Source organism: Pituophis catenifer, unplaced genomic scaffold (assembly GCF_029215685.1).
Source record: "Pituophis catenifer annectens isolate HBS135680 unplaced genomic scaffold, rPitCat1.0.hap2 SCAF_3, whole genome shotgun sequence".
NCBI classification, from domain to species: Eukaryota; Metazoa; Chordata; class Lepidosauria; order Squamata; family Colubridae; genus Pituophis; species Pituophis catenifer.
The window spans coordinates 24,951,620-24,965,818 of record NW_027256883.1 but is presented as its reverse complement, the minus strand read 5'-3'; the positions used below and the strand labels follow the sequence as shown (position 1 = coordinate 24,965,818).

Genomic DNA, 14,199 nt, shown 5'->3' with positions numbered 1-14,199 from the left:
GCCACTGAACAAATGGTTATAAGGACTAACTGTATTTTACTAAATACCTGTAATAATGATAGGACTCCCAGATGCTGTTTAAACGGCTTTAATCCAGGTTTAAGAAAACATGAAATAATATATATTAAACACAGATAAAGCATGAATTGTTTTTAGCAAAAAGTAAGAAATGCTTCAAGTACGTTTCTTATTAAAAATACACTTTTTTTAAAAAAAAAATCTTTTTAGCTAGAACAAATTTAACTGGTAATTTCTGTCTTCAGAACATTAAATAATACATTTTTCTTTCAGATGATATAATAATGTACACATTCAGAAGAAATATGGAAAAGTACAGACAACAAGTATTAATGATTACTGAATATGTAGGTTAAACTAAAGTTTTCTTGAAGATAATGGACTAAAATCAATGGATTAGAAATAATACTGATTCCTGATTCCTATTACAATTATTATTACAGTGAGCTCTATTATTTCATGATGGTCTTTTTTATATTATAAATTCGGAATCAGTCCAATAAATGCAAACTCAATGAAAACTGATTAGAAGGATATATAGCTTATAATTTGGCATACAAGACTTATACCAGATGATGAAATGAATGTCAGTATTGACAGTTTACTGAGCTGAACATACATGATTTGAATTCAGACTATTGAAAGCAATGTATCTCTGCACATTTCAGAAAAAAAAAAACCTCAAAGAACTTAGAAATTAAATTGCTATGAAAATATTTAAAGGAGCCAGATAAGCATCTTTCCTTCATATTGTTTTAAAAAATGCATATTTCCTACTGTATAGAAAACTGTCTCACATTTCTTGAAGTTTTGAAAAACTGCCTTGTTTTTTCTTTGGTCAAAATCTTGTTGAGTGCAAAAGTTGCATTATGAAGTTGCATTATACAATTTTAAACTCTGTCACAAAAATGGGGAAATGTTTAAATAAATGCAATATCTTATATAGTTTTATTTTGTTTTGTACTATAAATGCTTGGAAGTACAAAGTAATCTAAATCTAGATCTTAAATTCATGTACTTAGTATACCTTCTTTTAGGATGGGAAAGGTTTAGAATTTTTAGTGATAGAATAAAAATTTATCCCAGTAATCATTTGTTATTCTCTGAAATTTTTATTTCATTTCTAAAGTCAATTCTTCTCCAAATTCTTATAACAATTCGTTAATTTTTAGAAAATATATTTTTTATATGTGTACATAGTAACTATTTAGTTTATACTTTTATATTATATATAATATTAAGATTAAAATATTTAAGTTCTCCCTGCCATGCAGAGTGTATGCAGGAAGTACACATTAAAATACATTTAAATATAATATATACAATATAATGCTGTACATATAATTTTATTTTTTAATTCTTTAAAATGTTTTATTAGCATTACTAAATTAGAGATTGTGAAGATACTTAATATTGTATTTCTTTCTAAAGTTCATGTTTTTTCTTTACTGCTATGAATTTATAGATTTATTTATTTGTTTGTTTGTTTATGTTTATTTATTTATATATATCACTTTCTCTCTACACAAGACCTAGTATGGTTCTAAATTAAAAATTATAAAATTATAAAAACAAGAGAAACAATACTATTAGAATCAACAGTTAATATCATTTATTAAAATCAATATCAGGCTTTTTTGTTTATTTTAACATCTGGCATAAAGATAAAGTGCCAGTAAACATAGAAATCGGTAATATGGCCCATATGTCAGCCATGAATCTTTGTTATCTAATCATTGATCATTTTAAAGTTATCCCAAAATTTTGTGGCAACATGTTTCACACATTAACTCCTGGAAAGGAATTAGCAGGTTATTATCTTCATTGGTTGTCCTTCCATTGGTACGAAAACAGTTTCTCTGACATTCCTATAGTTTTCTTGATTTCATAAGTCTCTCTCAATACATTTCCTGGCAAGAAACTCAAATGTTTCAAACAATCAGAAGAATGATTTATCTGCTGTTCGTTTTAGTTCTCTCTTTGTAAATTCTCCAGCCATCTGGTACTGCCATATTGTAATGTGTTTGGGGAAAAGGTATTCACCAATCCTAATATAATGAATGCAGTCCCATGGAATCATAAAGTATATATTATTTAAGATTCAGAACTTGGATGCAAATGCCCGTTTACTGTGATAATTTGCTGTAAAATTAATATAATATTTTATGGACACATTTGTTTAACTGTGGTTTATAGAATAAATTAAATTGGTTGGTTGCATACAAGACAAGAGATGAACCATTCAGCTTCCAAAGACTTTTATGTTAAAGTTGACAATCTATATTTTATGCAAAGTAGTCATAACTAAAACAAAGAACAAAACACTGGCAACATTTTTGAGATAGTTTGTAACATCCCTGTGACAACTAAATATGATTTTCCCTGATTGTTATATCTCACTGTTGGGTGGTGACAATGATAACCTAAAACACTGTCTCAGTTTTTATGAAATGTATGAAAAAATTTGCAACAAGAATTTTATATTGGTACACACATTGGTTTCAGATTTTGCGGGCCTTCATACACTTCCTTTAAAATAGCTTTCTTTTTTTCATATTTATGTAACATTATTTTACTGTTGATTGCATTTTTACACCACACAAACTGCTTTGAGTACATTAAAGAAAAATATTTGAGATGTTTCAAGTAAATTAAATCTTAGCTATTGGGGAATATTGAGATTAAAATAATAATCATCATCACCCTCTGTAGACAAATAAAAAGCTTGGATAGTGAATTATTAAAAGATCAAGATCCCTTTAAGGCTACCTTGAACATCATAATTCGTTTGTATTACAGTATCGTCCCGGGCGGGACCCTCAACGAGGCTCTGATAATGTCTCCAACAAGTCTTCGGACAGTGATGTCAGCGATGTATCAGCAGTCTCGAGAACCAGTAGTGCATCCCGTTTTAGCAGCACTAGTTATATGTCTGTGCAATCAGAACGGCCAAGAGGAAACAAGAAAATTAGGTAAGAAACTACAAGTCTGCTTTCGTCCTTTTTTCCATGAGTTGAGCTGGATCCCAGTACATATCTCTTCCAGTAACTTTCTGAAATTTCAGTGTAGCCTTCTGTTTCCGTTTACATTCTTTTGAAAGTAGGTTACTTACTTTCAAAACAGTTTACTAAAACTCCACACTATAGGACAATTTAAAATAGATGTTCTGGATTATAATAGCAAGTCATGTATGGATCTTAATGACTACATTTCATAAATGTATGTCATGGCAGTGTAACCTCATTATGATGTTCCTAAAATAGGCCTCTTCTAAAAACTTCCTCCCCCCTCAGTACTGCTTTAATTCTGTCTGTAGGAGAGCCAAATTGCCTTCCATGTGAACCAGGAAACTGTAGAGTTCATGATGCATTCATTATGTGTGTAGCTGTATGCACCTTCACATTCCTCCGGCAGACAAGATAATATTTAATGTTGGTAGTGGTTATGGATTTCACAAAGCCATAGAGCAGTATTACAGATGTGTATTTGTGTACAACACATGCCGAAAGATTCATAAATATTTTTGTCCTGACTGTTAAAGAATATCTATACAGATATTTTTGTCATTTATGTTATTGTACAGACTTCTTGCCATTTCTGCTCTTAAAAATAGTAAGAGTCTATCTTAATTAGTTTGTAGAATTGGGCTGCATGTTTTTCTCCCCTCATCATTGCCATTTAGTATTTATTTTGTGGATGTCCCCTCCCACCCTCAATTAAGTAAATGTTTCAATTCTGTCTTGCTTTCCTAACTGGGTTCTGTCTTCTTTTTCATTTGCTTGCATGCTTCCTCAATTTTTGTTCGGAAGATCACATGAGGAAAGAAAAGAGGGAGGGGAGGAAGGGGATGGGGAAGTATTCCTTGAGAAAGAAGAGGAGAATCAGGAACTGGAGAAAAAGTTGGATGAACAAGATGATGAAAAGGGGGAAGGGGAGGAGGTGACAAAGAACTGTGTTGAGGAAGATAAAGAAGCAGAAGAGGATGAAGGGGCCCAAGAGGAGATAACTGAGGAAGGAACAGAAACAAGCAATAAAGAGGATTTGCAAAGGAGATACTCACAGAATGATTTCAGGTAAAATTAGATCTCCATTTATTAGAGAGTTCTATCATTTGCAGTAACATCTTTATGTTTCCTTTTTGTGTCCATCATTACATTTTAGCTTATTATTTTAATAGTCAACCAATGTTCTATTTCGTTAAATTATTTTACAAAAGAAATAACAAATTACAGAAATGTTGCCCATTTTGTATAGCAGTGGTTCTCAACCTTTTCTTCACCATTGATCTCCTTTAAATACCTTTTGTAGCCATGGTTCATTGCCACGGACCCCAACACTTAACTCAAGATTTAAATCATAACAAATCATAACAGATCTCATAACATCAGAATATTATTCAAGCCTTCATAGACCCCCTGTGATGACATTGTGCCCCCCCCCAGGGGTCCACGGACCACAGGTTGAGAACCACTGTTGTATGGTATAAAAATGAAGGCTAACAATTGGTTGACCTTGGTTCACATTAAGCTGGAATTCATGAGATAAATATAGAAAGGACATCTAGTTTTAGATTTAGATTTAGATTTTTGTCATTTTAACAGAATTCTGTCATACCGACATATTCCATAATATAGAAATATAACATTCTGGAGCTATGCAGGTAGTGTTCTTTAGGCAGAATGGATATTGATACAGATGGCCTTATGTGTCATTAATACAACCCATATGAAGAAAAGACAATATTTTTTCTTTATTTTTGTTCTCATAAAAGAATAATTTTATCAGTGAGGATAATAATGGATTACTCAAGCCATCCATTTTTTAATTTATGTTTAGAATCTTGCGGAAACTGAGGGAATATACTATAAAATTCTATTCTTATTTGGCGGGGACATACTTTGATCAATAATTATTAATTCTATTATTAGTATTATATCTTTTAAAGCTTTCAGAAATAGGGATATTATTACAGGTTTTGTTTTCTGAACATGAGCCTCATCACAAAATCACAGAATCATAGATCCTCTAGGAAGCCATTTAGGCATTGAATCTAAAACCACGTTAAGTGCAGTAATTAAAACTGAAATATCTTGGATGCTTGAATGCATCTATTGAAAATGAACCAACCATCTCTCTGGGTAACTGGTTCAACTGTTCAACTGGACTTTACTGTTTTTTCTCCTAACATTTAATTGGAAACTTTTCTGTAGTTAGAGTACACTATTGATGTCCTGTAATCTGTTATAATTTCTTCTGTGACATTCTTCCAGATATTTGGAGAATGTTAACATAACTCTCTTCTTCTTCAGATTTTTCTTAAAAGGTTTCAGTTTAGAAATGTGATTTGGAAAACAGATTTATATAGGTGTAACCTAAAATTGTGTCTGGATTTTTTTAGCCACACCATTCTACTGCAATTACAAAATCTTTTTCAAATATTAATGATAAGCCAAATAGCTCTTGTCCTATACTTGATTTATTTTTCCTAAGTGAAGACTTTGATTAAATCTCAGTCTGTTGCTTTTATCCATTTTTCCTACTTATCAAGATAATTTTAAATTTTACTTCTGCCTTTTAGGCTATTAACTATGTCACCCAGTTTTATGTCTTCTACCGATATCATAACTAGTATTTTCACCTTTTTATCCAAGTCATTAATAAAAGTGCTGTAGCTCAGTGGCTAAGACGCTGAGCTTGTTGATCAAAAGGTTGGCAGTTCAGTGGTTGGAATCCGTAGTGCTGCGTAACGGGGTGAGCTCCCGTTACTTGTCTCAGCTTCTGCCAACCTAGCAGTTCGAAAGCACGTAAAAAATGCAAGTAGAAAAATAGGGGCCACCTTTGGTGGGAAGGTAACAGTGTTCCATGTGCCTTTGGCATTTAGCCATGCCGGCCGCATGACCATGGAGACATCTTCAGACAGCGCTGGCTCTCTGGCTTTGAAACAGAAATGAGCACCACCCCCTAGAGTCGGGAATGACTAGTATATATGTGCAAGGGGTACCTTTACCTTTTTAGAATACTGGGTTCAAATCTGAACATGGTTGCATCCAGTTGGTATCTCTTTTCAGTTTGATGAAGAACCACATTTGAGAACTTTTTCAGATCACACACAAGTGAAATACAAACTTTTCTTTCACTACTGAATTTATTTATTTCTTATCAAATTTTTATGGCGTCCCATCACAAATAGCGACTCTGGGAGGCATACAACAATTAAAATAATGGGCAAACAGTGCAATGGAAATAGTTGATTGAGTAATAACAGATCCTACCTCCTCCCCACCCTGGCCCCGTCCTCCCCATGTGTCTTTAGTATTTATGTCTGATTTTAACTTTCTGTGTTTTAACTGTATATGTAACTGTAAGCCATCCAGAGTTATCCTATGGTAAGATGGGCAGCAAATAAAATAATAATAAAGTAAATAAAATAGAATAATAAAATTAAATAATAAATGAAATGAAATAAATAGAATAAAATAATAATAAAAATAAAATATTAAAATAAAATAAGATAAAATAAAATATTGAAAATGTACTGCTCTAGTCTTATCTCTTTTCCTTTTCCCTCTCCAGTAATAGAGAAATTGTTGGGCTTGATTGTATCGTTTTTATTCAGAACAAAATCTCTGGGACATGAGAATTGGCTGTAGAAATAACTGGAAAGGAATTCATAATTCTGGGATTGGGAATTTAAAAGCAGAGGATAATTGGACAGCATAAGGGAGAGAAGAAATGAGTGATGGTATGAAGGAAAATTTTGCCAAATATTTATTGGGAGATAAAAGGCCATAAGAATCCAGAAGGCAGGAAAAGGCAGGAGCAGAAAATTTTCAACCTAGAAAAAAAATCACTCAATCAGTCCACAGGAAAAAACAAAGAAACCCTGTAATATCATTACATGTATTCTGTTTTGCATGATTTTCATTCACTGTAGTTCCAGAGCAATTTTTTTAAAAGTGTAAAACATTGTGTATACTCTTGTCTTCCTATGTTCTACATTTGTATTTATGGGATTTTTTTAGGAGAACTGGAGTTTCAAGGATAATTTTGTTTCATCTTACCTAGTTTTGGAAATTGAGATTAAAGTCTAATATCCATCGATGAGACTAGCTTAGACAACAGGCATGAAAACAAAATTGGACGCATATCTATCTTCAGTTGATCCTGGCATAATACTGCCTCCTCTTTGGGAAAGAATTTGATACGAAACTACTGCTGGTTGCCGAAAAGCTTATAATGTAAGCTTTATTGGAAGTGTTTTCACAGATGATGCATACGTGAAATATATGAGTGAACTGTTTTTCTCTCTAAACACAATGCAACCATACTTTTTTAAATATATATATATTTTTAGAAAATTTCCTTGAGAGGAAACAAATGGCAAGAGTTAAGATCTCATTGTCTCGCACTGGTCTTCTGTTTCATGCTTTTGAAACAAGGTGACATTATATAACAAAACATTGCAGAAAAATTATATAATAAAATGTTGCAGAAAATGTTGCAGAAAAGTTTTTTCCTCTTCTGTTCAAGCATGTCCAGTTCTCAGAAACTTCCTAGAGAAATCCCTGCAGTTTTCTTGGTGAGGTTTTTCAGAAATGGCTTGTGATTGTGTACTTCCTAGGGCTGAGAGAGTGTGACAGGCCCGAGGTCACCCAGTTGGCTTTGTGCCTAAAATGGGGCTAGAGCTCACAGTCATAGTCTTCTACCCCTGCACCAAACGGGCTCTCAGTCTATAATAGAATATACTGAAAAATGAACAATATTCTTGTCAATTGACAAGCACTCTTGTAAACAATAATACAAAATGACTTGCTAATAGAGATTACCATATTTGTAAAAGACAAAAAAAAAGGTTATGTTTAATTATGAGTACTGCATTAATTTTACTAACTTTCCCAATGGTTTTTCTAATTATTTAAAGCCTCTCCATGCCCTATTTTAAATCCATTATCAGAGTCACTGGGGTTTTTTTAGTCATTATATATATAACAATATATGTATTAGTTTTTAACTCCCATCATAGTTGCTTATTACAGAAATCTTTTCCGCAAGCTTTCAATTTATTTAATAATATTGATCAGCAGTATATCATGTTACCTAAGCTTGTATTACAATTTTGCTTATTTCATGTATTTTTGATGGTTCGTTGCCTTAAATTTAAAAACATAGTGAAAATAGTTTTAAAATTTTTATGACATTTTTATGCTCCAATTTCATTGATTCAGCTGAATTTTTATGTTCAGTTTAGCTTAATATACAGTATTTCTCTTATAGGAAGCTTCAGTGTGTGTGTGTATGTGTGTGTAAAATCTAAAATTATAAATGTAATTGGGCTACATAAATATCCACTATAACAATTCTGAATGACAGTGAATTAAAGATTGTTTGTTTCCATTATAGGTTGGGGTGTCAAGGAAATTAACTTTTTAACTGCGTTTTACACTCTTAAATTCACCAAGTATGCATGTCTGCAACATAATTCAACTATTCATTTCAGTGTAGGGCTGGTGTGCTTGTGCATATTCATATTAGCATATTTTTCAGATCATCCTTATCTTTACATTCTCTCTTTGTAAGTAAAGGCCTATTGAAGATAATCAGAATATTAGCCAATTTGTTAGATTCTGTCTTTCTTGCAGGTCAAGACAGCATACACAGCATCCGCTCGTTTTTCCCACAAAAGTAAATAACACTTCAATTAATAATGCAACATAACATAACCTAAAATTTGCATATATGTACACCAAATTGAATTTTTGTCAATCCCCCGTTTAATCTTCATCTCCGAGGGCCTGGACTAGAGATATTTGAGCAAAATAATGAAATATTTTATCAGAGATTGTTCCTTGAGAATTGCCAAGATAAATGTAATAAAAATAATACGTAGTTATTCAGCTGTTTATAAGAGTAAACTAACTTTCTGTGAGGCATGAAAACTATTTCTAAACTGCAGCAATTAAGACTATAGATTAGGATGCACATTATTTGATTGAATACACATATAATGTTAAAAATTACTTTCATGGATAATGTATTTATTTTATTTGTCTTGCCCAACAAATGTTTTCCTTAGCATGTTTCCCTAGCATTGAACAAGAATCTTGTCATTAAACAAGATTCTTTGTAATGACTGATTGGACAAATATGCATACAGGTAGATTGGTCTCTCCTAGCTCCAAGCCTCAGTAAATCCACCCACCTTCGTCTTCCCTCTTCTGCCCTTTTGGCTGCTCTTGCAGGGAAGTCAGCAGACCCACAACTGTCTGGCTCTGTGATTGCTTGCCATACCCCAAGACACCAGAGCCATCACACTTCCAGTTGCACTTGCTGCCCTGTGCTCTACACCCCTAGATGACCTACACTGCCATCTTCAAGTCTTGCCACTTATGAGGCTTGCCTGGCCAAGGTGCCAGCTTGTATGGAACTGGCTTCATGCGGTGCGGTGAAAAAGAGAAAAAAAAAGTACTAAAAAATTGCTGCAGTGCCCCACTTTGCACTATTCTCCTGCACCATGTGGGGCTGCCTTTGCAGCCTAAAAGGGGGAGCCAAAAGCAGCATTTCCCTCCTTTTCCATGGCAGCCCTACCCAGGAAGTCTTTGCAAAGAAATACCCCTTTGCAGGATTATGATTGCTTTGTGCTTTATCCCTGGGCAGAACCAGCTTCATACAGTTCAGCAGCTAGACTGGGCATGTCTCATTAGCAGCCGGAGCAAGAAGTATGGCAACAATGATCCAGCTGGGTGGCAGGTGGACAAATGGGGACAGATAGGTAGATGGGGGAGTTGCAGCGCCCCTCTGGTTGTAAGTGCAGAAGGGCTGGCAAGTGCCTGAACTTTGGTCACACTCCAACAGCCAGACCTTCACAACATCCCTTTATTCAGCACCGTTGTAACTTTGAACTGTCAACTGTCACTGAATGAATGGTCATAAGTCAAAGACTACCTCTGTATTATTGATACTCATATATAAGAATAATGAACAATAAAAGCACACATGATGTATTTCTTTTTTTTTAATTATAAATTTTATTAAAACACAAATTTGACATTTACACAACATACGACATATAAATAGCTTATCCTTTTTAAGCATTATTTCATAGTGGTCTTCCATCTGTTACTTTATACTTCTTCCCTATTTCTTAATCTAATACTTCTTCTTTTTCCCTTCCTTCTCCTTTTCTTCTCTTTTCCTTCCCCCCCTTTCCCCTATAGAGATCTATATATTTTGATTATATCTTTACTATTTTACAATTCTACATTCATATTATTTATATAATTATACCACTCAATACATATAATATATATATTGTATTTCTGTTCTTCTCTCCTTGTATTTATTGTTCTTTATTGATAATGTTGAGCCAATTGCACCATTTATTCCATACTCTATAGTAGTCTGTCTCTTCTTTTTCTTTAATTTCTTTTGTTAAACATGATGTATTTCTTATATGGTTATAATATTACTGTTTAGCATACCATAATCGCAATGCCAGAGCTTTTCAGTAAAATTTACAAATAAGTTTTGTGATGAGACAAAACAATAACTACAAACTTATTGTACAATCAACTGCAAAGAAAACTGAATCTTTTCAACTTCGGTGACAAACCAATGTCTGTGTGAATTAATTGCTTCTCCCAAAAGTCATCCCAAACCTTCAGTCTGAAACCTTCCTTTACTGACTTCTTTTTCTTTTATTTATTTATTTCTTTTATGGCATTGTCTATCCATCTCCTGGCTGACAGTGTTTTCACATCTAAAATGCAAAGCAGACAGATTGGCGCTTCAGGACAGAACATAACTAAAAGCACCAGCATCAGTGGGGATATGTATACACTAGAGAAGAATGACGGCAGCCAATCTGACACGGCGGTGGGCACTGTGGGTGCAAGTGGCAAAAAACGGCGATCCAGTATTGGTGCAAAAATGGTAGCTATCGTGGGACTTTCACGGAAAAGCAGGAGCACCTCACAACTCAGCCAAACTGGTAGGATTAAAATTCCAGTTTCCATTCTTTTGTTGTGCGTGAACCTTGAGTTTATAATCTACCTTTTTAGGGGAAATTTAATGTAGTTCAGAATGTTTATGATTTATGAAAATGATTGCTCAGCATTTCTTTAGCACTACCACAGTATTGGGGCTAAATGCAAATCTGAAGGTCTAAATTTAGAAAAGGGAGAAATGTTCTCTATTCATCACCATTAGATGGAATGCATTGCTATAATGAATGCTTTGTAAGAGTGTTTGCAGCATATTTCAAAACAAAAATGTTTATACAGGAAAACAAAGAAGTTTACAAACAAAAGCCAAAACATATATTTATAAATAATCCCTTTTCATCCAGTTTATTGTTAACTTCCATTTAGATTAATATTTAACTTCTGCTGAATATTGAAGATGTTAGTTTATTTCTTTTTTAAAAAACTTGTTTTTTAAACATTAATATTTTATTTTCAAAAACAATGCCAAAGCAAATAATATAATGTATAAATCAATGTTTCAAAATGGTCTATGAATTAGATAATCAAAGTAACGATACGAAACATTTTAATAGAAAAAGTTCTCTGTAGGACATTGTTGCTTGATTAAGCATGATTGAGGTTTTTCCTACTTGATGTGCAAAGTTATGTAACAATCTGAAATAGAGTTTTAAATAGCAATACTTATCTTTGAACTGTCAGGATGCAGTTATGGTGCCTTAATCTCTCTGTTGCATCCTTTGCATAGCTCAGCCCCTGTGAATGAATAACTCAAAATGTATCCCTCTTAATGGTTTCAGACTTTCAGTCAATCAGCATTTCATCTACAATAAGCACAACTAAGTCTGGCTTTCGGTTATTATTTATCATATATTCAAAGGAAGTGGTTGACTTACGTCCTAATTTCTATTATATAGCAACATTATATAACATAGTGGTTGTATGGATTAGAGGAGAGTGATTTGAGACAGATCGTACTAAGGACAATGCAAAGTTGCTTGAAGAATGACTATTTCCGCTTACTAGTGCTAGCACTAAACATAAAAAGCAAGTAATTGTCAATTCAACCAAATTGTCAATTCCCCAAAATATATACGGTTATATCTATAAATACTAAATATTTGTACAGCAAAAGATGTACTTAATGACTTCAGTATAACATTCTTGCAATTTCAATATAACTGTATTTGAAGATGTATTCCTACTGTATCTGTTCATTTATATAAAGCATCTATAAGCATACAGGTAGTCCTTGAATTATGATGGTAATTGGGACTGAAATGTTATGTGGTCACATGAATGTATCGCTTAGCAGTGGCAATCCCATCGCTCACCATTGCCATAGCTAATTGAATCCCACTGGATTTTAGGTGAGGATACATCCTGATCAAGCAAAGTTCAGATGGTAATTGATGAATGGGCATTTTTGTATATATGAATATTTTTGTTCTGCAGGTGTTTATGTTTAAAACAAAGTATTTGTAGAAATCATCTCATTTGACTGGCGTTGTTGAGGAGTGTTGAGGAGTTAGGCCTGGCCTAACTTTCTCCCTCTTTTTAAACATTTTTAATATTTTTTAATATTTTTTAGTATTTTTAATATTCAAAGTTTAAATTTGTTTTAAATTGATTGGGGTTTTAAATCTGTCTGGGCCAAACTATTTAATTCGATTTTATCTCTGCTTTTTAAATTTTGTATGTATGTATTTTATTGTTGGCTGTTCACCGCCCTGGGTCCTTCGGGAGTAGGGCAGTATATAAATCAAATAAAAGTAAAGTAAAGTAAAGAGTGGAATAATAAGTACTGTACTTCAGAAGATAAGTGCAGAAAATAAGGACGGTGACTTCGACAGAAATATGCAGGCAAAGAGGGCTGAAGCATTTTTAAGCCCTGGAAAACAGGATAATATTTGGAAGAGATTTAGGCAAAGGTCTTCCTTATCTGCTACATTCACTAGAGTATAAGGGGGTAATAATCACATTATATAGATAAAGCACAAAATATGTGTACTTGTCAAATTTTCAGAATGTTTCATTTTCTCTAGTTATTTGTTTCTTCTATCCTTTTCTGTATCTTCCTGAAACTTTGTATATAATTTTATGCATGTATCTCCTAGACTTTTCCTTTTCTAATTCTTCCTTTCTACTACTGTAATTCATGCATTTTGTCCCATGTATTCTTAATATAAACATTCTGTATACATTGCTATGCAATTTTAGAGAAGTATATTACAATGTCTGAGACGTGCTAGTACTGAACAAAAGCAGCATTGCAATTCACATCAAATATTGATTCATAACTTGTATTATATAAAAGCCTGTATCAGAATATGAAGTGAATGATACTCTCTTTCATCCTTAGCAAAGAAGTATTGAAAAAAATCTTTTGTTTTTATTAGTTTTTAACAGCAACTTTAATAAGCACTTGTGTGATTTGCACATTTATATCATGGAGTTGGTTTACCACAGACATAGGTATATATTGGAGGAACCAGTCATTTAAATTTAATGAGTTATACTATGTTCTATTTTCTTTATACCAGATGGAATGGGAGGAATAATTATTACCATCTCTGCTAAAAGTTTTGTAGTCTTTTAACGGGAATGATAGCTCTTTGTTTAAGAGTCTTAGAGTGATAGGATAGATTTATCAGAAGACTTCAGAATCTTTATATTTAAGTGCCATAATTCAGAAATTTATTTCCTTTGTCTCTTAAAAAAATGACTTAGTTTGCTTTAGATTTTAAAATGGAGTGGTGGAGGATCACCTTAGATTTGCTAGGAATATAGTTGGTAGGCAAATGATACTTCCTTCCTCATCCTCCTCGTTTTTTTTTGGTTGGGGATCCTACTAAATTGAGAATTACATATACTGTCCATATGTTCTAAATAATACATTAGAATATTTCAGGGTAACAATTATATATTTATACTTCTTGTTCCAAAAGTTTACAGTGCCATTTTGGATGGTATTTCTGGAGTTTTAAGGGATGAGACTGATTTCTTAAGCATCTACAAAGTTTACGCCATTAACCCTTAAAATGCAAAGCTTCCTTAGGGAAAAAGAAATAAAGCATCTACATTTTTTCTTCCTTGTACACAATGAGAGAGGCTCAGAGTCTGTAAAGGAAAGACATCTTGCTGTACCTTTAAAACTTTCTGTAGTAAGAAATCACACCAAAAGAAATTTTTGATTTTCCTG

General features: G+C 33.0%; 1 protein-coding gene across 20 annotated transcripts in view; it reads left to right on the top strand.

Moving 5' to 3' along the window:
- The window catches only part of RIMS2 (regulating synaptic membrane exocytosis 2), a 267,667-nt gene that overhangs the window by 230,240 nt on the left and 23,228 nt on the right, over nt 1–14,199 (top strand). For 4 of the 20 annotated variants that reach the window (XM_070940381.1, XM_070940380.1, XM_070940389.1 and 1 more), the window contains 2 exons: nt 2,818–2,990; nt 10,764–11,005. The exons of the other annotated variants lie outside the window; for them this stretch is intronic. In XM_070940381.1, the coding sequence (XP_070796482.1) occupies nt 2,818–2,990; nt 10,764–11,005 (415 nt within the window). The remainder of the gene's footprint in view (nt 1–2,817; nt 2,991–10,763; nt 11,006–14,199) is intronic. 20 annotated transcript variants of the gene reach the window in all.